Genomic DNA, 16,123 nt, shown 5'->3' on the forward strand with positions numbered 1-16,123 from the left:
AACTAATTGTCTTATGCTTTGGATTTTATATATTCCGGATTTCAAATCCGGATTTTAAATGCAGTTAAATGCCACGTCGGATTTGAGTGTCAGACGTGAGAGCGAAGTTCGAGAGCGGAAGCGAATGCAAGGTCGAGCTCTGGCTTAAGATGGAACCTCACGAATCGACGGCTGTTGTTTGATATTCGTTTATAGTTAGGAAGAGTTTTGGACGTGTTGGTGGTCGTGTCGGTGAGGCCCACTGCCCTCACTCACTGCAAGTATTTCAAAGTCGTTAATTTTATGGAAGTGTTAAGATTAAATTTAAAACATGAAAATTTATTTATTTATTTATTTCTGGTCGAAAAAACATGAAAATTTATTAATTAATAAAAACATTGAAATAAAAGCAATGCTAATACATTATCCAAGTAGTGTATCTACGTGCTTGACCAAAAAAAAAAAAAGTAGTGTATCTACGTCCAATTTAGGAGGTTCTAACATATTTAAAATTTATAGACAACATTTGACTTTTACAAAAAAATTATTGCAAAGTTATTTAACTTAAATATTTTTCTATAAGATTGTGAGATCCTGAAAAATTTGTTTTTTGATATTTGAAATTTATTCAACAGTTTCGAACATTTTGAATTTATTTTTTATTTGGTATTTTAATAAAAATGTTTTTGTGAGAATTTACAAAATTAATTGTTTTAAAAGAAATAATTTTATTTTTCAAATTGATTTAAGGTTCTTTCTTTGACAAAATTAAATTCTTAGATTTTAAATGAATTTTTGGTGTAATTGGAAAGAGCTCGGGACTACGAGCAATAGACACAAAGAATACGTAAATCGGAGCTACAGTTAACGACTTATGGATGTTTTTATTAAAGGGCAAATTGGTAAATTTGCAAATTGGGCTTTGAAACTTAAAAACCCCCGAGCCTAGCCCATTTCTCATTTCTCTCTTCCCAGCTCGTCACCCTTTCGTTTTCTCTCTTCTCTCTCCATTACTGTAAGTCTTCTCCGGCCACTCCCTCTGTCCGGTGACTAATGGCAGCGAGACCACCGCCAAAATGATCACCTCCCTCTCCTTTTTTTTTTCCCCTAGCTTCCAACCACACATAATTTGCTCCATCACAGAGAATCAAACCCAAACAAGTCCGAGAACTACACCCCATTGAGCTCACTTTTTTCGGCGTCGTCGTGGCTTTCTCGTTGGTACCCAGCGCCTCTTATCGTCAAGTTGAGTCTCTCGGTATCTTTGGGTTGTTCGTCCAACAGCCGTAGGTAACGGATCAAAGCTCTAAAGCCGTGGCCTTCCACCGCCGATCTTCAGTGGCGGATGACGGCAATTCTTAGTGGGTTTTGCTCCACACCCTCTGTTCTACCTACCCATGTGGTTGCATGTGTCTGATTATAGTCCAATTAGAAAACCCCAATTTGAAACCCTAACCTCAAACTTTCTCTCTCTTCGAAATCCAGCAATTCTAACCATTGTTGGTGTCGATTTGTGTGAGGCCCTGGATTTTCAGCAATAACTGTTTGGATTTTAATTGAGAAAAACAAATTTTCTCAAAAACAATTTCCTTATTTGTTCCTTTTATAAAATTCGAAATGAAGGTTTTCAAAAATATTTTGTTATTTAAGAACGTTTATGTTTTAAATAAATTATTTTAAAGTTGACTTTATTTGATCAAAATCATCAAATTAAAGGTTTTAGTTTTGAGTTAAATATAAAAATAGTTCACGAACTTTATAATGAATTTCAATTTAGTCCATTATCTATAAAATGTGTCAATTTGGTCCACAAACTTTGTCAGTTGTATCAAAGCAGTACAAATGTTAACTTCCATCGAAAACTTTAACAAAAACTGGTCATGTGCACATCAAGTAACCACATTTTCGTCCATTCATCACATTTTCATGTGACCAATTTCGTTAATTTTCTAATACAAGTTAGCGTTTGTACTGTTTTGGTACAACTTAGAAAGTTTGTGGACCAAATTAACATTTTTTATAGTTAATGGATTAAATTGAAATTCATTGTAAAGTTTGTAAACCATTTTTGTATTTAACCCTTTAGTTTTTAAACAAGATTTTCATTTATTTGGATAGAGCACGATGTTAGGCAAGTTATCAACATCTATGAAAATTCTTTCACAAACAAATAACAACCATCTTGAAATATTCTTTCACTAAAAATATCATTCAACAACAAGGAATAACATATATGGGTCAGAACTCAGCTATTAGTTCATTGACAGGGAAAGTTATCTATTAAAAAGGCACCAAAAGGTGGCACAACTCATTTTCTAGTAATAGTATAGAATCACTGACATGCGATGACTTTATATCGTTAAAAAATAAAGAACTTTAATGTTCTGAACAATCTGAAATAAACTAAAGTGAAGCTTAAGTAAATTATTTACACATTATTTGCACATACCCAGAGGACAATTCCATCACCGCTAAGAGTTACCACCAGGTCAACTTTTGTATGCAAGAACATAATTTCAGTCTTTGTCAAGCAAAACATAAAACTCTAAAAAGTAAAGAGCAAAATCATGAACATAATTACTATGTAAGTAAATCATTACATATAATCATATTTATTAATTAATTTACAAGTCACAAAGACCTGAAATCATTGATTATGAAAACATATTTCCATGTAAGCCCATGCAAATTGTTATCACTCAAACCATAAACAGAAATTAAAGTAAAAAACATATGCGTGCATTAAGCGACCAACTTGATTTTGTGGCTAGATGTTGTATAAGGTCAACACTTGAACACAACAAAAACACACAAAAGTGCAGTTACAGACACATAACCCTGGCCAACGTGACAAAATCAATGAGACACACATACAGGAATTAAGAGAAGATCTTTGTAGCACACTGTAATAAAAAGCATATTTGGTTTGGATAAAACGTTTGAATTCTTTAAAGACTGGTGGGGTGACTTCTAAGGGTCCCTAGAAGGCTATATGACAAGACCGCCCCCAGATTTCCACCCTGAAACCCAAAGAGGTCCTGCGGGATCCAAAAAAAAAAAGGAAAATCCTACCGAAAATTCGGCAGCACCTCCCCTAAAAAAGGACTAACCCAAAATTTTATAACCTGTTAAAACACACTTCTAAGTTTCCAACTTCCCTACCACAACCAATTTGGGTCTCCGACCCAACATAAAATTTACAATTTTATAAGGTTACAACCAAATATCAGAGCCAAACTACAAGATAAGTTTTACAGGAAATCCTACACTATACAATACGAAGAGAAAGCCTGCCTCGACGAGAAAATTGTGACTGGCTGCCGCTTCCACCTGGGGAACCATTAAAACACAAAGAAAATGACTCACGGTGAGAAGGACTCAGTGAGTGGGTGAACAAATCAAATGATAACAAAGTTAATAAGTTAAAACATTTTATTAATAATCTCAATTGCACAAACACAATAGATTTCCCCCATTTAAAATATGCTTTGAACTGATAAACAGAATGACTAAAATATTTTTATTTAATAAAGTTTTTAGGATTATCGTGGGCCATATAAGTACCCATTTGACGGGCTCCACATTGGTACTGTACAAGACCGTCGCACCAAGTGAAGCGTCTACTTAACCTTCCACTCGCACCGTCGTAACGCCGTCATGCGAGTGGATTTACGGTGTCCCTTGTACCGTCGCAACGCCGTCATACAAGTGGACACAGGGTGGCCCTTGTACCGTCGAATCGCCGTCGTACAATAAGCCAAAGTGTCGTACATGCACGTAGATTGCCCTTCCACCCGCACCGTCGCAACGCCGTCATGCGAGTAGACTTATGGTGTCCCTTGTACCGTCGAATCGCTGTCATACAAGAGGACACATGGTGGCCCTTGTACCGTCGAATCGCCGTCATACAATAAGCCAAAGTGTCGCACGTGCACGTAAACTACCCCCAAAGGGCAAGGCATCCCGGCACACGGCCCAAAGCCTATGTGTGTGCCGTGATGGATCCCAAAGACCTACTTAATAATCGGTGGGTACTTAGACGACCTATTAAATAATTTGTTTAATTATTTAATAACCCTTAGATCAACATGGCATATAATTCAATTCATTTAAAATATTTATTAATACAAAACAGACTTCACTCAAATCAATATTTCATTATTTAACTCAAAATTTCAAAAGTAATATAAAAACCACAAAACCCATAAACTTTGCAAGCAAAAGAAAATCCACTCACAATATTGGAGCCTAGTGTCGGCCTCCGGATGAATCACCTCTAGTCTCGGGAGCGTCGCCTAAAACAACCAAGCATACAAAACATAAATTAAACTTGGTATAGAACGTAGATTAAAATGTGGAATTGAATCTAAGTGTTCTTCTCTTGACTTCTTGGTCTCGTTTTAATTCACCCATCATACAACGCCTCCAACAACTTGGAAACAACTAAAATATTGTTCTATATACTTCTATAACCCAATCTAATCCTATCAAGTTGAGCAAATTTTTCTCCATTCCCATTTTCTCAAATTTGCAAATTTTCCCTCACTTATTTCACTCATAATAGAAACTAGGGATCCTAAGGATTTAAAATTGTCCTCAATGCATTTAGAAGCACCTCATATTGCCAATTTCTCCATTAACCAATTTGGGGATAATACCTCCAACCGAATTTCTCGATTTCTCTATATTTCCTTGAAATTTTCTCAAAGTTTATGATCCTAATCCTAAATTTAAGATTCCTAGAGTGAAAACCATCTCAAACCCATCAAGAATACTCCCCCAACTTCGAATTTCTTAAGAAACCCGAAATGGTCTCAAATGCTCAAAAATCAAACTCTGATTTCTCAAGTTTTTAAACAGAAATTTAAAGGAAAAGGGAGCCCATTACCTAGAAAGGAAAAACCCCTAAAATTTCGTGGAAAATGGGGTAGAAATCTGGCCGGATTTGAAAGAGTTGTCGACTGCCCTTTTCGCTCGTTTCTGAGCTGTTTGTTGTAACCGGGGTTGGGGGTGGCTGGGCTGGTGGCGCCGGCGACTAGGAAGAGTGGCCAACTACTCGACGTCAGCTGGAAGTGGCCAGAAGGGCTGGACTTGTGTGGAGCTGAGTGTGCGCAGGGAATTGTTGCCGAGAGAGAGAAAACTTAGGGGCTCGGGGTGGACGATCAGCTCCGACGAAGGGGGTCGCGCGACTGACTTGGTTGACGAGGAAATGGCCGGCGTTGATGGTTGTGGTGGTGGCTGGCTGGGTGTTTGCAGAGAGAGACACGGAGGGATGAGAAGAGTGAGGTCACGGGGGTAATGAGAGAGAGAGAGAGAGAGAGAGAAATAGATAGGGGGTGTGTTGAGTAAAATTGTGGGGGTTTCTAGAGAAATCCTGTTTTAATACTAAAAATTTTCTAGAATTTTCGTGTAAAAGGACAAAATTGCCCCTAAAATGTTTCGCCCCACATTCTCAAACCGTGGCCCAATTTTAAATTCCGTCTTCGGAAGTACGTTATGAACTACTTCATTACCCCCGTCTATTGAAATTTTCTAAAAGTTTTTATCTTCCTTAATTTCTCGTTTGATTACCCATTTTCTTATTAGAATGTATAAGTCTCTTTCAAATTAAACTTTCCAACTGGGTCACCACCGAATGAAATTTAACTTGATTTTATATAAAAGAACGAAACTTGGCTCGGGTCATTACAATCTTCCCCCGTTAGAAAAATTTCGTCCTCGAAATTACCTATTAAGGAAACAAATGTGGATACTGAGCCCTCATTTGATCCTCGGGTTCCCATGTTGCCTCTTTAACCGTGTGATTCCTCCATAAGACTTTGACCAAAGGAATAGTTTTTGTGCGAAGTACTTGATCTCTGCGATCTAGAATCTCCACAGGTTGCTCCTCATAAGATAAATCTTCTCGTAATTCAACAGGTTGATTTTCCAATATGCGGGAAGGGTCGGGTCTATATTTACGCAACATCGATACATGAAACACATCATGAATCCGGGATAACTCCATAGGTAGCGCCAATCTATAAGCGACCTGACCAATTCGTTCAGTGATCTCATATGGTCCAATAAATCGAGGACTTAACTTTCCACGCTTCCCAAAACGTATCACTCCTTTCCATGGCGATAATTTCAAAAAGACTTTATCTCTGACTTCAAACTCTAAGTCTTTTCTACGATTGTCTGCATAGCTCTTTTGCCGATCTTGTGCAGCCTTCAGTCTGTTCTTTATAATTTGAATCTTATCGGTGGTCATTTGAATGTACTCGGGCCCCACTAACTTCCTTTCACCAACATCATTCCAACAAATTGGTGTTCTACATTGTCGACCATATAACACTTCATAAGGAGCCATACCAATACTTGAATGGTAACTATTATTATAGGCAAACTCCATTAATGGTAAATGAGTATCCCAGTTGCCTTTGAATTGTAGAGCACAAGTCCTCAACATATCTTCTAGAGTCTGTATAGTCCTTTCTGACTACCCATCAGTTTGTGGATAGAATGCAGTGCTAAACTTTAACTTAGTACCCATTGCCCGTTGTAGGCTTTCCCAGAATCTAGAAGTAAATCTCGAATCTCTATCTGACACGATGGATACTGGTGCACCATGCAAGCTTACTATTTCATCCACGAAGAGTTTCACCAGCTTATCCAAAGTATATTTCTCACGGATAGGTAAAAAGTGAGCTGACTTTGTGAGTCTATCCACCACAACCCAAATTCCATCATGTCCACTTTGGGTTCGAGGGAGCTTGAACAAGAAATTCATAGTTATGTGCTCCCACTTCCATTCAGGAATAGGAAGTCGTTGCATAAGTCCTGAAGGCTTCTGCCGCTCTGCTTTAACTTGTTGACAAATCAAACATCTTGCCACAAATTCTGCTATATCTTTTTTCATGCCTGGCCACCAATGATGTTCTCGCAAAGTGCGATACATTTTGGTGCTCCCTGGGTGCATTGCATAGGCGAAACTATGCGCTTCCTCCAAAATTTCTTTTCAAAGAGCTTCATTTGCTGGAACACACAATCTAGTGCCCATTACCAAGGCTCCGTCGTCCCTTACCGAGTAATCTGTTCTCAATCCTTTCTCAACTTCATTTTTGAGTTTCATCAACAAGGAATTCTGTAGTTGGGCTTCACGAACTTTATCGATTAAGGTTGGTCTAACTCGGAAGCTAGCCAACAATGCTCATGTCTCACTTATCGTTAAATTGGCTCATGTTGCCCTCAATTCGACTAGCAAGGGTAGGTGCACCGATCTTAAGTATGCTAATGATCCGGATGTTTTTCTACTCAATGCATCTGCCACTACATTGGCCTTCCCAGGGTGATATTGAATAGTGCAATCATAGTCCTTTATTAATTCCAACCATCTCCTCTGTCTCAAATTCAATTCCTTTTGAGTGAATAGATACTTGAGGCTCTTGTGATCAGTGAATATCTGACAAGACGCTCCATATAAGTAATGTCTCCAAATTTTCAAGGCAAAGACTATAGCTGCAAGTTCTAAATCATGAGTTGGGTAATTCAACTCATGTTTCTTGAGTTGTCTAGAAGCATAAGCAACCACCTTATCATTCTGCATCAACACACAACCTAGACCCTGTCTTGAAGCATCACTATAAATCACGAACCCACTATCACCATCGGGTAATGTCAACACTGGGGCAGAAGTTAATCTATCCTTCAGTTCTTGGAAGCTTTTCTCACATTCATCAGACCATTCATACTTGACTCCTTTTCTGGTTAGCCGAGTAAGTGGTGCTGATAATTTGGAGAAGCCTTCCACGAATCGGCGATAATATCCTGCTAAGCCCAGAAAACTCCTCACTTCTGACACACTAGTAGGCCGCTCCCAATTCTTTACTGCCTCTACCTTTTGTGGATCTACCGTGATGCCTTCGGCTGAAATTACATGCCCCAAAAATCCCACTCTATCTAGCCAAAATTGGCATTTATTGAACTTAGCGTATAGCCGATTCTCTCTCAAGATTTTCAACATTATTCTTAAATGTTCCTCATGATCTTTGTCGCTCCTTGAATACACCAATATGTCATCAATGAATACCACCACAAACCGATCCAAATAGGCGTGGAAAACTCGATTCATAAGATCCATAAAAACTGCTGGAGCATTTGTTAATCCAAAAGGCATTACTAAGAACTCATAATGGCCATATCGAGTTCTAAAAGCAGTCTTGGGTGTATCAGCTTCCTTAATCCTCAACTGATGATACCCTGACCTCAAATCAATCTTGGAAAACACCTTCGCGCCCTGCAATTGATCAAATAAATCATCGATACGAGGCAAAGGGTACCGATTCCGCACCGTAACCTTATTAAGTTGCCTATAATCGATGCACAATCTCATTGTCCCATCTTTCTTCTTCACGAACAAGACCGGTGCACCCCAAGGAGAAACACTTGGTCGGATAAATCCCTTCTCCACTAATTCCTGTAACTAAATTTTCAACTCCTTCAATTCAGCTGAGGCCATTCTATAAGGTGCCTGAGATATAGGTGCTGCTCCCGGAATTAAATCAATAGTAAATCCTATCTCTCTTTCCGGAGGTAAACCCGGAAGGTCTTCGGGAAATACGTCCGGAAAATCTCGCACTACAGGTAACTCCTCTAGTTTCTTCTCACTAGCCCGGGTATCAATTATGTGAGCCAAGTACCCCGTACAACCTTTACGAAGCAACCGTCTAGCTGATAATGCCGAAATCATACAGGATGGAAAAACTTTACGCTCCCCATAAAATACTACCTCAGTTTGTTCTGGTCGATTAAAAGTTACTTTCTTATGAAAACAATCGATGGAAGCATGATGGGTAGCCAGCCAATCCATACCCAAAATGACATCCACATCAAAAATATCTAATGGGATTAAATCGGCCTTAAAGTCCTGATTATCAATCCTTATCGGACATACTCTTAGGACTTCGCGAGCCATAAGTGAAGTTCCAGCGGGTGTAGCTATAATTAACTCATAATCTAGTGGTGTAGGCATTCAATCAGCACACAGAATAAGTCTACGTGATATAATTGTGTGTGGCCCCGGGGTCTATTAAAACACGAGCATTTTGTCCATAAATAAGTAACGTACCCATTATGACGTCTGGTGATGCTTGAGCTTCCTGTTGGATCATAGCAAACACTCTGCCTTGAGCTCTGGGACGTCCTCTTTGGCCTCTTTGCTGTCCTCCAGCTCTACTAGTATTACTGGACTGAGCCCCACTACCGGACGCACTACCCCCAGTCTGAACTGCTCCTTGGCCCTGTTTTTGAGTTCCTGAAGTCTGTCCCTATCCAAAAGTAGATCTCGAAGTCCCACTATCTCCATGATACAATAGTGGACAATCTTTCCTGAAATGTCCCTGCTGGCCACAATGGAAGCAACCGCTACTTCTCCTCAAACAAACTCCATCATGGCGCCTTCCACATGTGTTACATGGGGGTTGGCTAGGTTCTTGGGGTCGACTTCCTTGTGACCCACTCACCGGTACGGTGCTCCGAGCAGAACTGCCCACAGACTGATGGCTGGAGCTACGACTCTGCCCTGATCCTCTACTGCCACCAGAACCACCTCTGTAACCTCTGAATCCACCACTTCCGGATGAACCAGAGCTGAAACTTCCCCTTTTTGCTGGTCCTTGACTCGGTCCGCCAGACACAGCACTCTGAGGGTGATGGCGTCTCGTACCACCCCGGTTCCGCTCTATGAGAGACCTTTCCACCTTCATAGCGGCCTCCCTCAAGTTGGGGTAGCTAGTATGGACGGCTGCAGCAACCACTGTACGAATCTTCTCCTGTAAGCCATCCTCAAAGCGAGAGCACTTGTCTCTCTCATCAGCCACAAGTTGAGGACAAAATCGAGACAACTCAGTAAACCTCCTCTCATACTCTGCTACCGTCATAGTTCCTTGCCTCAGCCTCTGAAATTCTGCTCTCTTTTCATCACAGTAGACCCGAGGATAATACTGCTCGTAAAAAGCTCTCCTAAATCGATCCCACGTACATTCCTCGGCAGTGAGTCCCACCTTTTCGGACTCCCACCAATGATACGCATCGCCTTCTAGTAAAAAAGGAGCTAGAACCATCTTCTGATCCTCTGGCATCTCATAACGTCAAAGATTCTCTCCAACCTCACGATCCAGTCATTGGCAACGCTGGGGTCAGTAGTGCCCTTAAAGTCTGTGGCCCCAACCTTACGAGCTCGTTCAATACTATAATCTCCTTCAGCTGGGCCACGAGTGCGCACGGCATTAGTCACCGCCTCAACTAAACGGTCTACGGTCTGCTCTAATCCAGGTGCAGCCTCATCTGCATCATGAGCTACTCTATGGTGGTTCCCCCGAGGATGGCGACGTCGAGAAGGCATAGTACCTATATAAAAACCAAAATTTTATCAATTTACAGAAGGGACACAGGTTCAACAATATGAAACCAAGGCTCTGATACCAAATTGACAAGACCGCCCCCGGATTTCCACCCTGAAACCCAAAGAGGTCTTGCGGGATCCAAAAAAAAAAAGGAAAATCCTACCGAAAATTCGGCAGCGCGCACCTCTCCTGAAAAAGGACTAACCCAAAATTTTATAATGTAACGCCCCGATCCTAGGGCTCAAAAATACACTGAAACCTTGTCCTTTAAACCTCTTTTCAAAGAATGAGCCATGCACTTAATATAATAAATAAATACGTTAAATAAATCAGAGTGTGAGCCCAAAACATTTATGTAAAATTCACTGCATAAAATCAATTAAATCAAATTAGAATAGATCTCACTGCCTCGTCTTCTCCTCACTGCCTCCTCAGCCTGCTTAACCTGTAAAACATCAACAACCACATTGTACCATATCCATGGTACACCGGGTCATTCAAACAAATAACCCGGTAAGCTCACTAGAGCTCGTATGAGTGAAATGACTTAAACAATGATCCTCAAATAATTCTTCAATTTCCATACTTAATAATAATCCACAATAAGTATCCATAATTACTCAATCACATCACAAATTCATCAACAAATCATCCAAGCATCAAAATAAACAAAATTCCTCAAATTCACATCTTAAATCCCATCAATAAATAATAATCCTCATTCTGGCAAATCAATTACCTAAACGTCAACTATTAACCTCAATCTCGAATCATTCACATCCTAACTCATAACCTCAATGCATAATGCATTCATCAATTCCATCCTCAAGATTCAAGCCTAGACCTACCCAGTCCTAGTTAAATCAAGTCCTAGCAAACAAATGCACACAAGAAATCCAGCAAACAGTTAAACTAACTAATTTCACTCACGTCACTCTTTGAAATCCCCCTAATCTCACTCACGTCGCTCTTTGGAATCTCCCTAATCTCACTCACGTCGCTCTTTGAAAATTCTCATAATCTCACTCTTTGGAATCCCCCAACTTAAAATTTATTTTCAAAATCTCTTCCTTCAAATCCATTTTTAAATCCCCTCAAACCGTAAATCAACTCTAAAAGTAACACAGTTCTTAAGCTGAAATCAATATTATCAACTGTATATAAATAATTTAGGCTAAAAACTTTCAACTCAAATAAACCTCGATATACTGAAAAAGCAATGAAACCGTACAACGAAGAAGTATCAAATCTGAACTGATTTAAAACACAAGGTCTTACTGAAATGTCATTTAAAATATTTACTGATGCAAATTCATTTCTCAAAGTACTCCACAACTGAAAAACTCACGCCACACTAGTACCCGGGGAACTGCTGGTCATACACCGCCGAGTCATCTCTAGGCAAGTGCAGAGCAAATTTATACCTGCTGTGATGCTGGTCATACACCGCCGACTAGGCAAGTGCAGAGCGAGTGCTGGTCGTACACTGCCAACTAGGCAAGTGCAGAGCGAGTGCTGGTCATACACCGCCGAGTCATCTCTAGGCGAGTGCAGAGCAAATATACACCTGCTGAAGGGGGTACTAATATGGCGGTTTGAAACCGCTTCTGTATACCTCAATCAACCACATCTCAAAATACTCCTTCAGATAAAAACTGAAATTTATTTCTTCAAAAAAGTACACTTAAATAAATCATTTTCAAATTATAAAAACTGCTAGATTCAAATCATTTTCGAAGGACGAAAATTCAATAATAAAACTTCTCCAAAATAATGCCAAAAACCATTTCCAGAAACTATCCATACCCAATTAAATCAAGAAGATAGTTGAATTATAAAATGTGCAAAACATTTCGAAAACCAGAGATCTACTCATAGTCTACCCCGAGCTACACCGAAACCTTCTCCGAAATTGATTCCTACTCACGCCCCCTCACTTGTTTGTCATCCCTACTCACAGTCTACTGTATAATAATTGCTTAATCCTCACTTATATACCTCGACAACAAATATTTCTTCTCTAATCCAGCAATTATCGTCATTCCTTGATCCTCGAAAATAGTCATTCTCATCAAATCAGTGCTTAATCCCAGGGCAACTCTATAAATTCCCAACTAATTTCTTAGCCTCAAATCCTCGTCAATTCATTTTCCTAATTCAAATCCTACACCTAGTCTTCTCTAACGTAAAGCGGCAAATCCATAAAACAGACAATTCATCTACAGTACTCAATAGAATAACCAAATAAGTTTCACTCACAGTCTAACCACGCGAAATGACGAAAATGCCCTTCTTGGCTCCTTTGCTCGGATCTCAAATCCGGCAGCATAACGACATCGGGAATGCGATTTCCCGAGCCCGTGTACCACAAGCTTCGGGTGACTGGCCAGAGGCCAAAAATCAACAATTCCAGCCATCGGTGTGGCCAAACGCGACGGGACCCGCGGTGGTCCGTGGTGGTCAACCTGGGACGACGGCCAATTCTCGCCGGAAATGGCCGAAATTGGCCGGAGAAGACGATCGGACAACCATCTTCGATCCACCGCCGTTTGAGGTCATCGGAGCATGGGGTAACCACTGGGAGACTCGCCGTGGCCTGGGGAAGAGAACCCAGGTGGTCCGGCGCCGCAACTCCATCGGAAAACGCAGATCGCCGGCGAGGGGAGGCTCGGCTGTTCCGCGTTGTTCCTTCGTCGTGGGTGATCGGCCGGAAAAAATGGAGGCCACAGGGATAGAGAGGGGAGGGAGGCGAGGCTGGTGGGCCAAAAACCCAACCCATCCGCCGCCGGACGCGCCGGTGGCAGATCGACGGAGGTGAGAGAAGGAGACAGGCGCGGGAGAGAGAGAGAGAGAGAGAGAGAGAGAGAGAGAGAGAGAGAGGAAATCTGACTTTTTGGGTTTTAAAAACCACTTTTGTAAAAATTGCAAGTGTGCCACTCGCTTCAAAAGCTCGTATCTTTCAAACCGTAGCTCCGATTGACGCGTGCCGCGTGTCTACGAACTCGTGGACTCAAGACCTTTCCAACGTGCCCAAAGTCAAAGACGATGGTCCATTTGTTTTAAAAGTCAACTTTTGGGTCAAACCCAATTTAAAACAAAAATTAAAAATTAACCCAAAACCTTTTTAAATTCCAAATAAATTCCCAAAATCCTTAAAATAAAATCGCAAAATATTTAAAATAACTCTTTGAAAAATACGGGGTCTTACATATAACCTGTTAAAACACACTTCTAAGTTTCCAACTTCCCTACCACAACCAATTTGGGTCTCCGACCCAACATAAAATTTACAATTTTATAAGGTTACAACCAAATATCAGAGCCAAACTACAAGATAAGGTTTACAGGAAATCCTACACTATACAATACGAAGAGAAAGCCCGCCTCGACGAGAAAATTGTGATTGGCTGCCGCTTCAATCTGGGGAACCATTAAAACACAAAGAAAATGACTCACGGTGAGAAGGACTCAGTGAGTGGGTGAACAAATCAAATGATAACAAAGTTAATAAGGTAAAACATTTTATTAATAATCTCAATTGCACAAACACAATAGATTTCCCCCATTTAAAATATGCTTTGAACTGATAAACAAAATGACTAAAATATTTTTATTTAATAAAGTTTTTAGGATTATCGTGGGCCATATAAGTACCCATTTGACGGGCTCCACATTGGTACCGTACAAAACCGTTGCACCAAGTGAAGCGTCTACTTAACCTTCCACCCGCACCGTCGTAACGCCGTCATGCGAGTGGATTTACGATGTCCCTTGTACCATCGCAACGCCGTAATACAAGTGGACACAGGGTGGCCCTTGTACCGTCGAATCGCCGTCGTACAATAAGCCAAAGTGTTGTACATGCACGTAGATTGCCCTTCCACCCGCACCGTCGCAACGCCGTCATGCGAGTGGACTTATGGTGTCCCTTGTACCGTCGAATCGCCGTCATACAATAAGCCAAAGTGTCGCACGTACACGTAGACTACCCCCAAAGGGCGAGGCATCCCGGCACACGGCCCAAAGCCTATGTGTGTGCCGTGATGGGTCCCAAAGACCTACTTAATAATTGGTGGGTACTTAGACGGCCTATTAAATAATTTGTTTAATTATTTAATAACCCTTAGATCAACATGGCATATAATTCAATCCATTTAAAATATTTATTAATGCAAAACAGACTTCACTCAAATCAATATTTCATTATTTAACTCAAAATTTCAAAAGTAATATAAAAACCACAAAACCCATAAACTTTGCAAGCAAAAGAAAATCCACTCACAATATTGGAGCCTAGTGTCGACCTCCGGATGAATCACCTCTAGTCTCGGGAGCGTCGCCTAAAACAACCAAGCATACAAAACATAAATTAGACTTGGTATAGAACGTAGATTAAAATGTGGAATTGAATCTAAGTGTTCTTCTCTTGACTTCTTGGTCTCATTTTAATTCACCCATCATACAACGCCTCCAACAACTTGGAAACAACTAAAATATTGTTCTATATACTTCTATAACCCAATCTAATCATATCAAGTTGAGCAAATTTTTCTCCATTCCCATTTTCTCAAATTTGCAAATTTTCCCTCACTTATTTCACTCATAATAGAAACTAGGGATCCTAAGGATTTAAAATTGTCCTCAATGCATTTAGAAGCACCTCATATTGCCAATTTCTCCATTAACCAATTTGGGGATAATACCTCCAACCGAATTTCTCGATTTCTCTATATTTCCTTGAAATTTTCTCAAAGTTTATGATCCTAATCCTAAATTTAAGATTCCTAGAGTTAAAACCATCTCAAACCCATCAAGCATACTCCCCCAACTTCAAATTTCTTAAGAAACCCGAAATGGTCTCAAATGCTCAAAAATCAAACTCTGATTTCTCAAGTTTTTAAACAAAAATTTAAAGGAAAAGGGAGCCCATTACCTAGAAAGGAAAAACCCCTAAAATTTCATGGAAAATGAGGTAGAAATCTGGCCGGATTTGAAAGAGTTGTCGACTGCCCTTTTCGCTCGTTTCTGAGCTGTTTGTTGCAACCGGGGTTGGGGGTAACTGGGCTGGTGGCGCCGGCGACTAGGAAGAGTGGCCAACTACTCGACGTCAGCTGGAAGTGGCCAGAAGAGCTGGACTTGTGTGGAGCTGAGTGTGCGCAGGGAATTGTTGCCGAGAGAGAGAGAACTTAGGGGCTCGGGGTGGACGATCAGCTCCGGCGAAGGGGGTCGCGCGGCTGACTTGGTTGACGAGGAAATGGCCGGCGTTGATGGTTGTGGTGGTGGCTGGCTGGGTGTTTGCAGAGAGAGACACGGAGGGATGAGAAGAGTGAGGTCACGGGGGTAATGAGAGAGAGAGAGAGAGAGAGAGAGAGAGAAAGAGAGAGAGAGAGAGAGAGAAATAGATAGGGGGTGTGTTGAGTAAAATTGTGGGGGTTTCTAGAGAAATCCTGTTTTAATACTAAAAATTTTCTAGAATTTTCGTGTAAAAGGACAAAATTGCCTCTAAAATGTTTCGCCCCACATTCTCAAACCGTGGCCCAAATTTAAATTCCGTCTTCGGAAGTACGTTATGAACTACTTCATTACCCCCGTCTATTGAAATTTTCTAAAAGTTTTTATCTTCCTTAATTTCCCGTTTTATTACCCATTTTCTTATTAGAATGTATAAGTCTCTTTCAAATTAAACTTTCCAACTGGGTCACCACCGAATGAAATTTAACTTGATTTTATATAAAAGAACGAAACTTGGGTCGGGTCAT

At 40.5% G+C, this 16,123-nt stretch overlaps 1 protein-coding gene and 1 pseudogene across 1 annotated transcript; both read right to left on the reverse strand.

Moving 5' to 3' along the window:
* Window positions 1–4,555: 4,555 nt before the first annotated feature.
* On the reverse strand, window positions 4,556–6,331 carry LOC147299674 (uncharacterized). Its single transcript, XM_086231683.1, has 2 exons — window positions 5,721–6,331; window positions 4,556–4,610 (listed from the first exon to the last, which is right to left on the reverse strand). The coding sequence occupies exons 1-2, from the start codon at window positions 6,329–6,331 to the stop codon at window positions 4,556–4,558; spliced, it is 666 nt and encodes a 221-aa protein (XP_086087809.1).
* An 867-nt stretch (window positions 6,332–7,198) lies between these two features.
* On the reverse strand, window positions 7,199–10,363 carry LOC147299675 (uncharacterized; annotated as a pseudogene).
* Between the last annotated feature and the right edge of the window lie 5,760 nt (window positions 10,364–16,123).

Source organism: Dryas octopetala, chromosome 1 (assembly GCF_963921425.1).
Source record: "Dryas octopetala chromosome 1, drDryOcto1.1, whole genome shotgun sequence".
Classification (NCBI taxonomy): Eukaryota; Viridiplantae; Streptophyta; class Magnoliopsida; order Rosales; family Rosaceae; genus Dryas; species Dryas octopetala.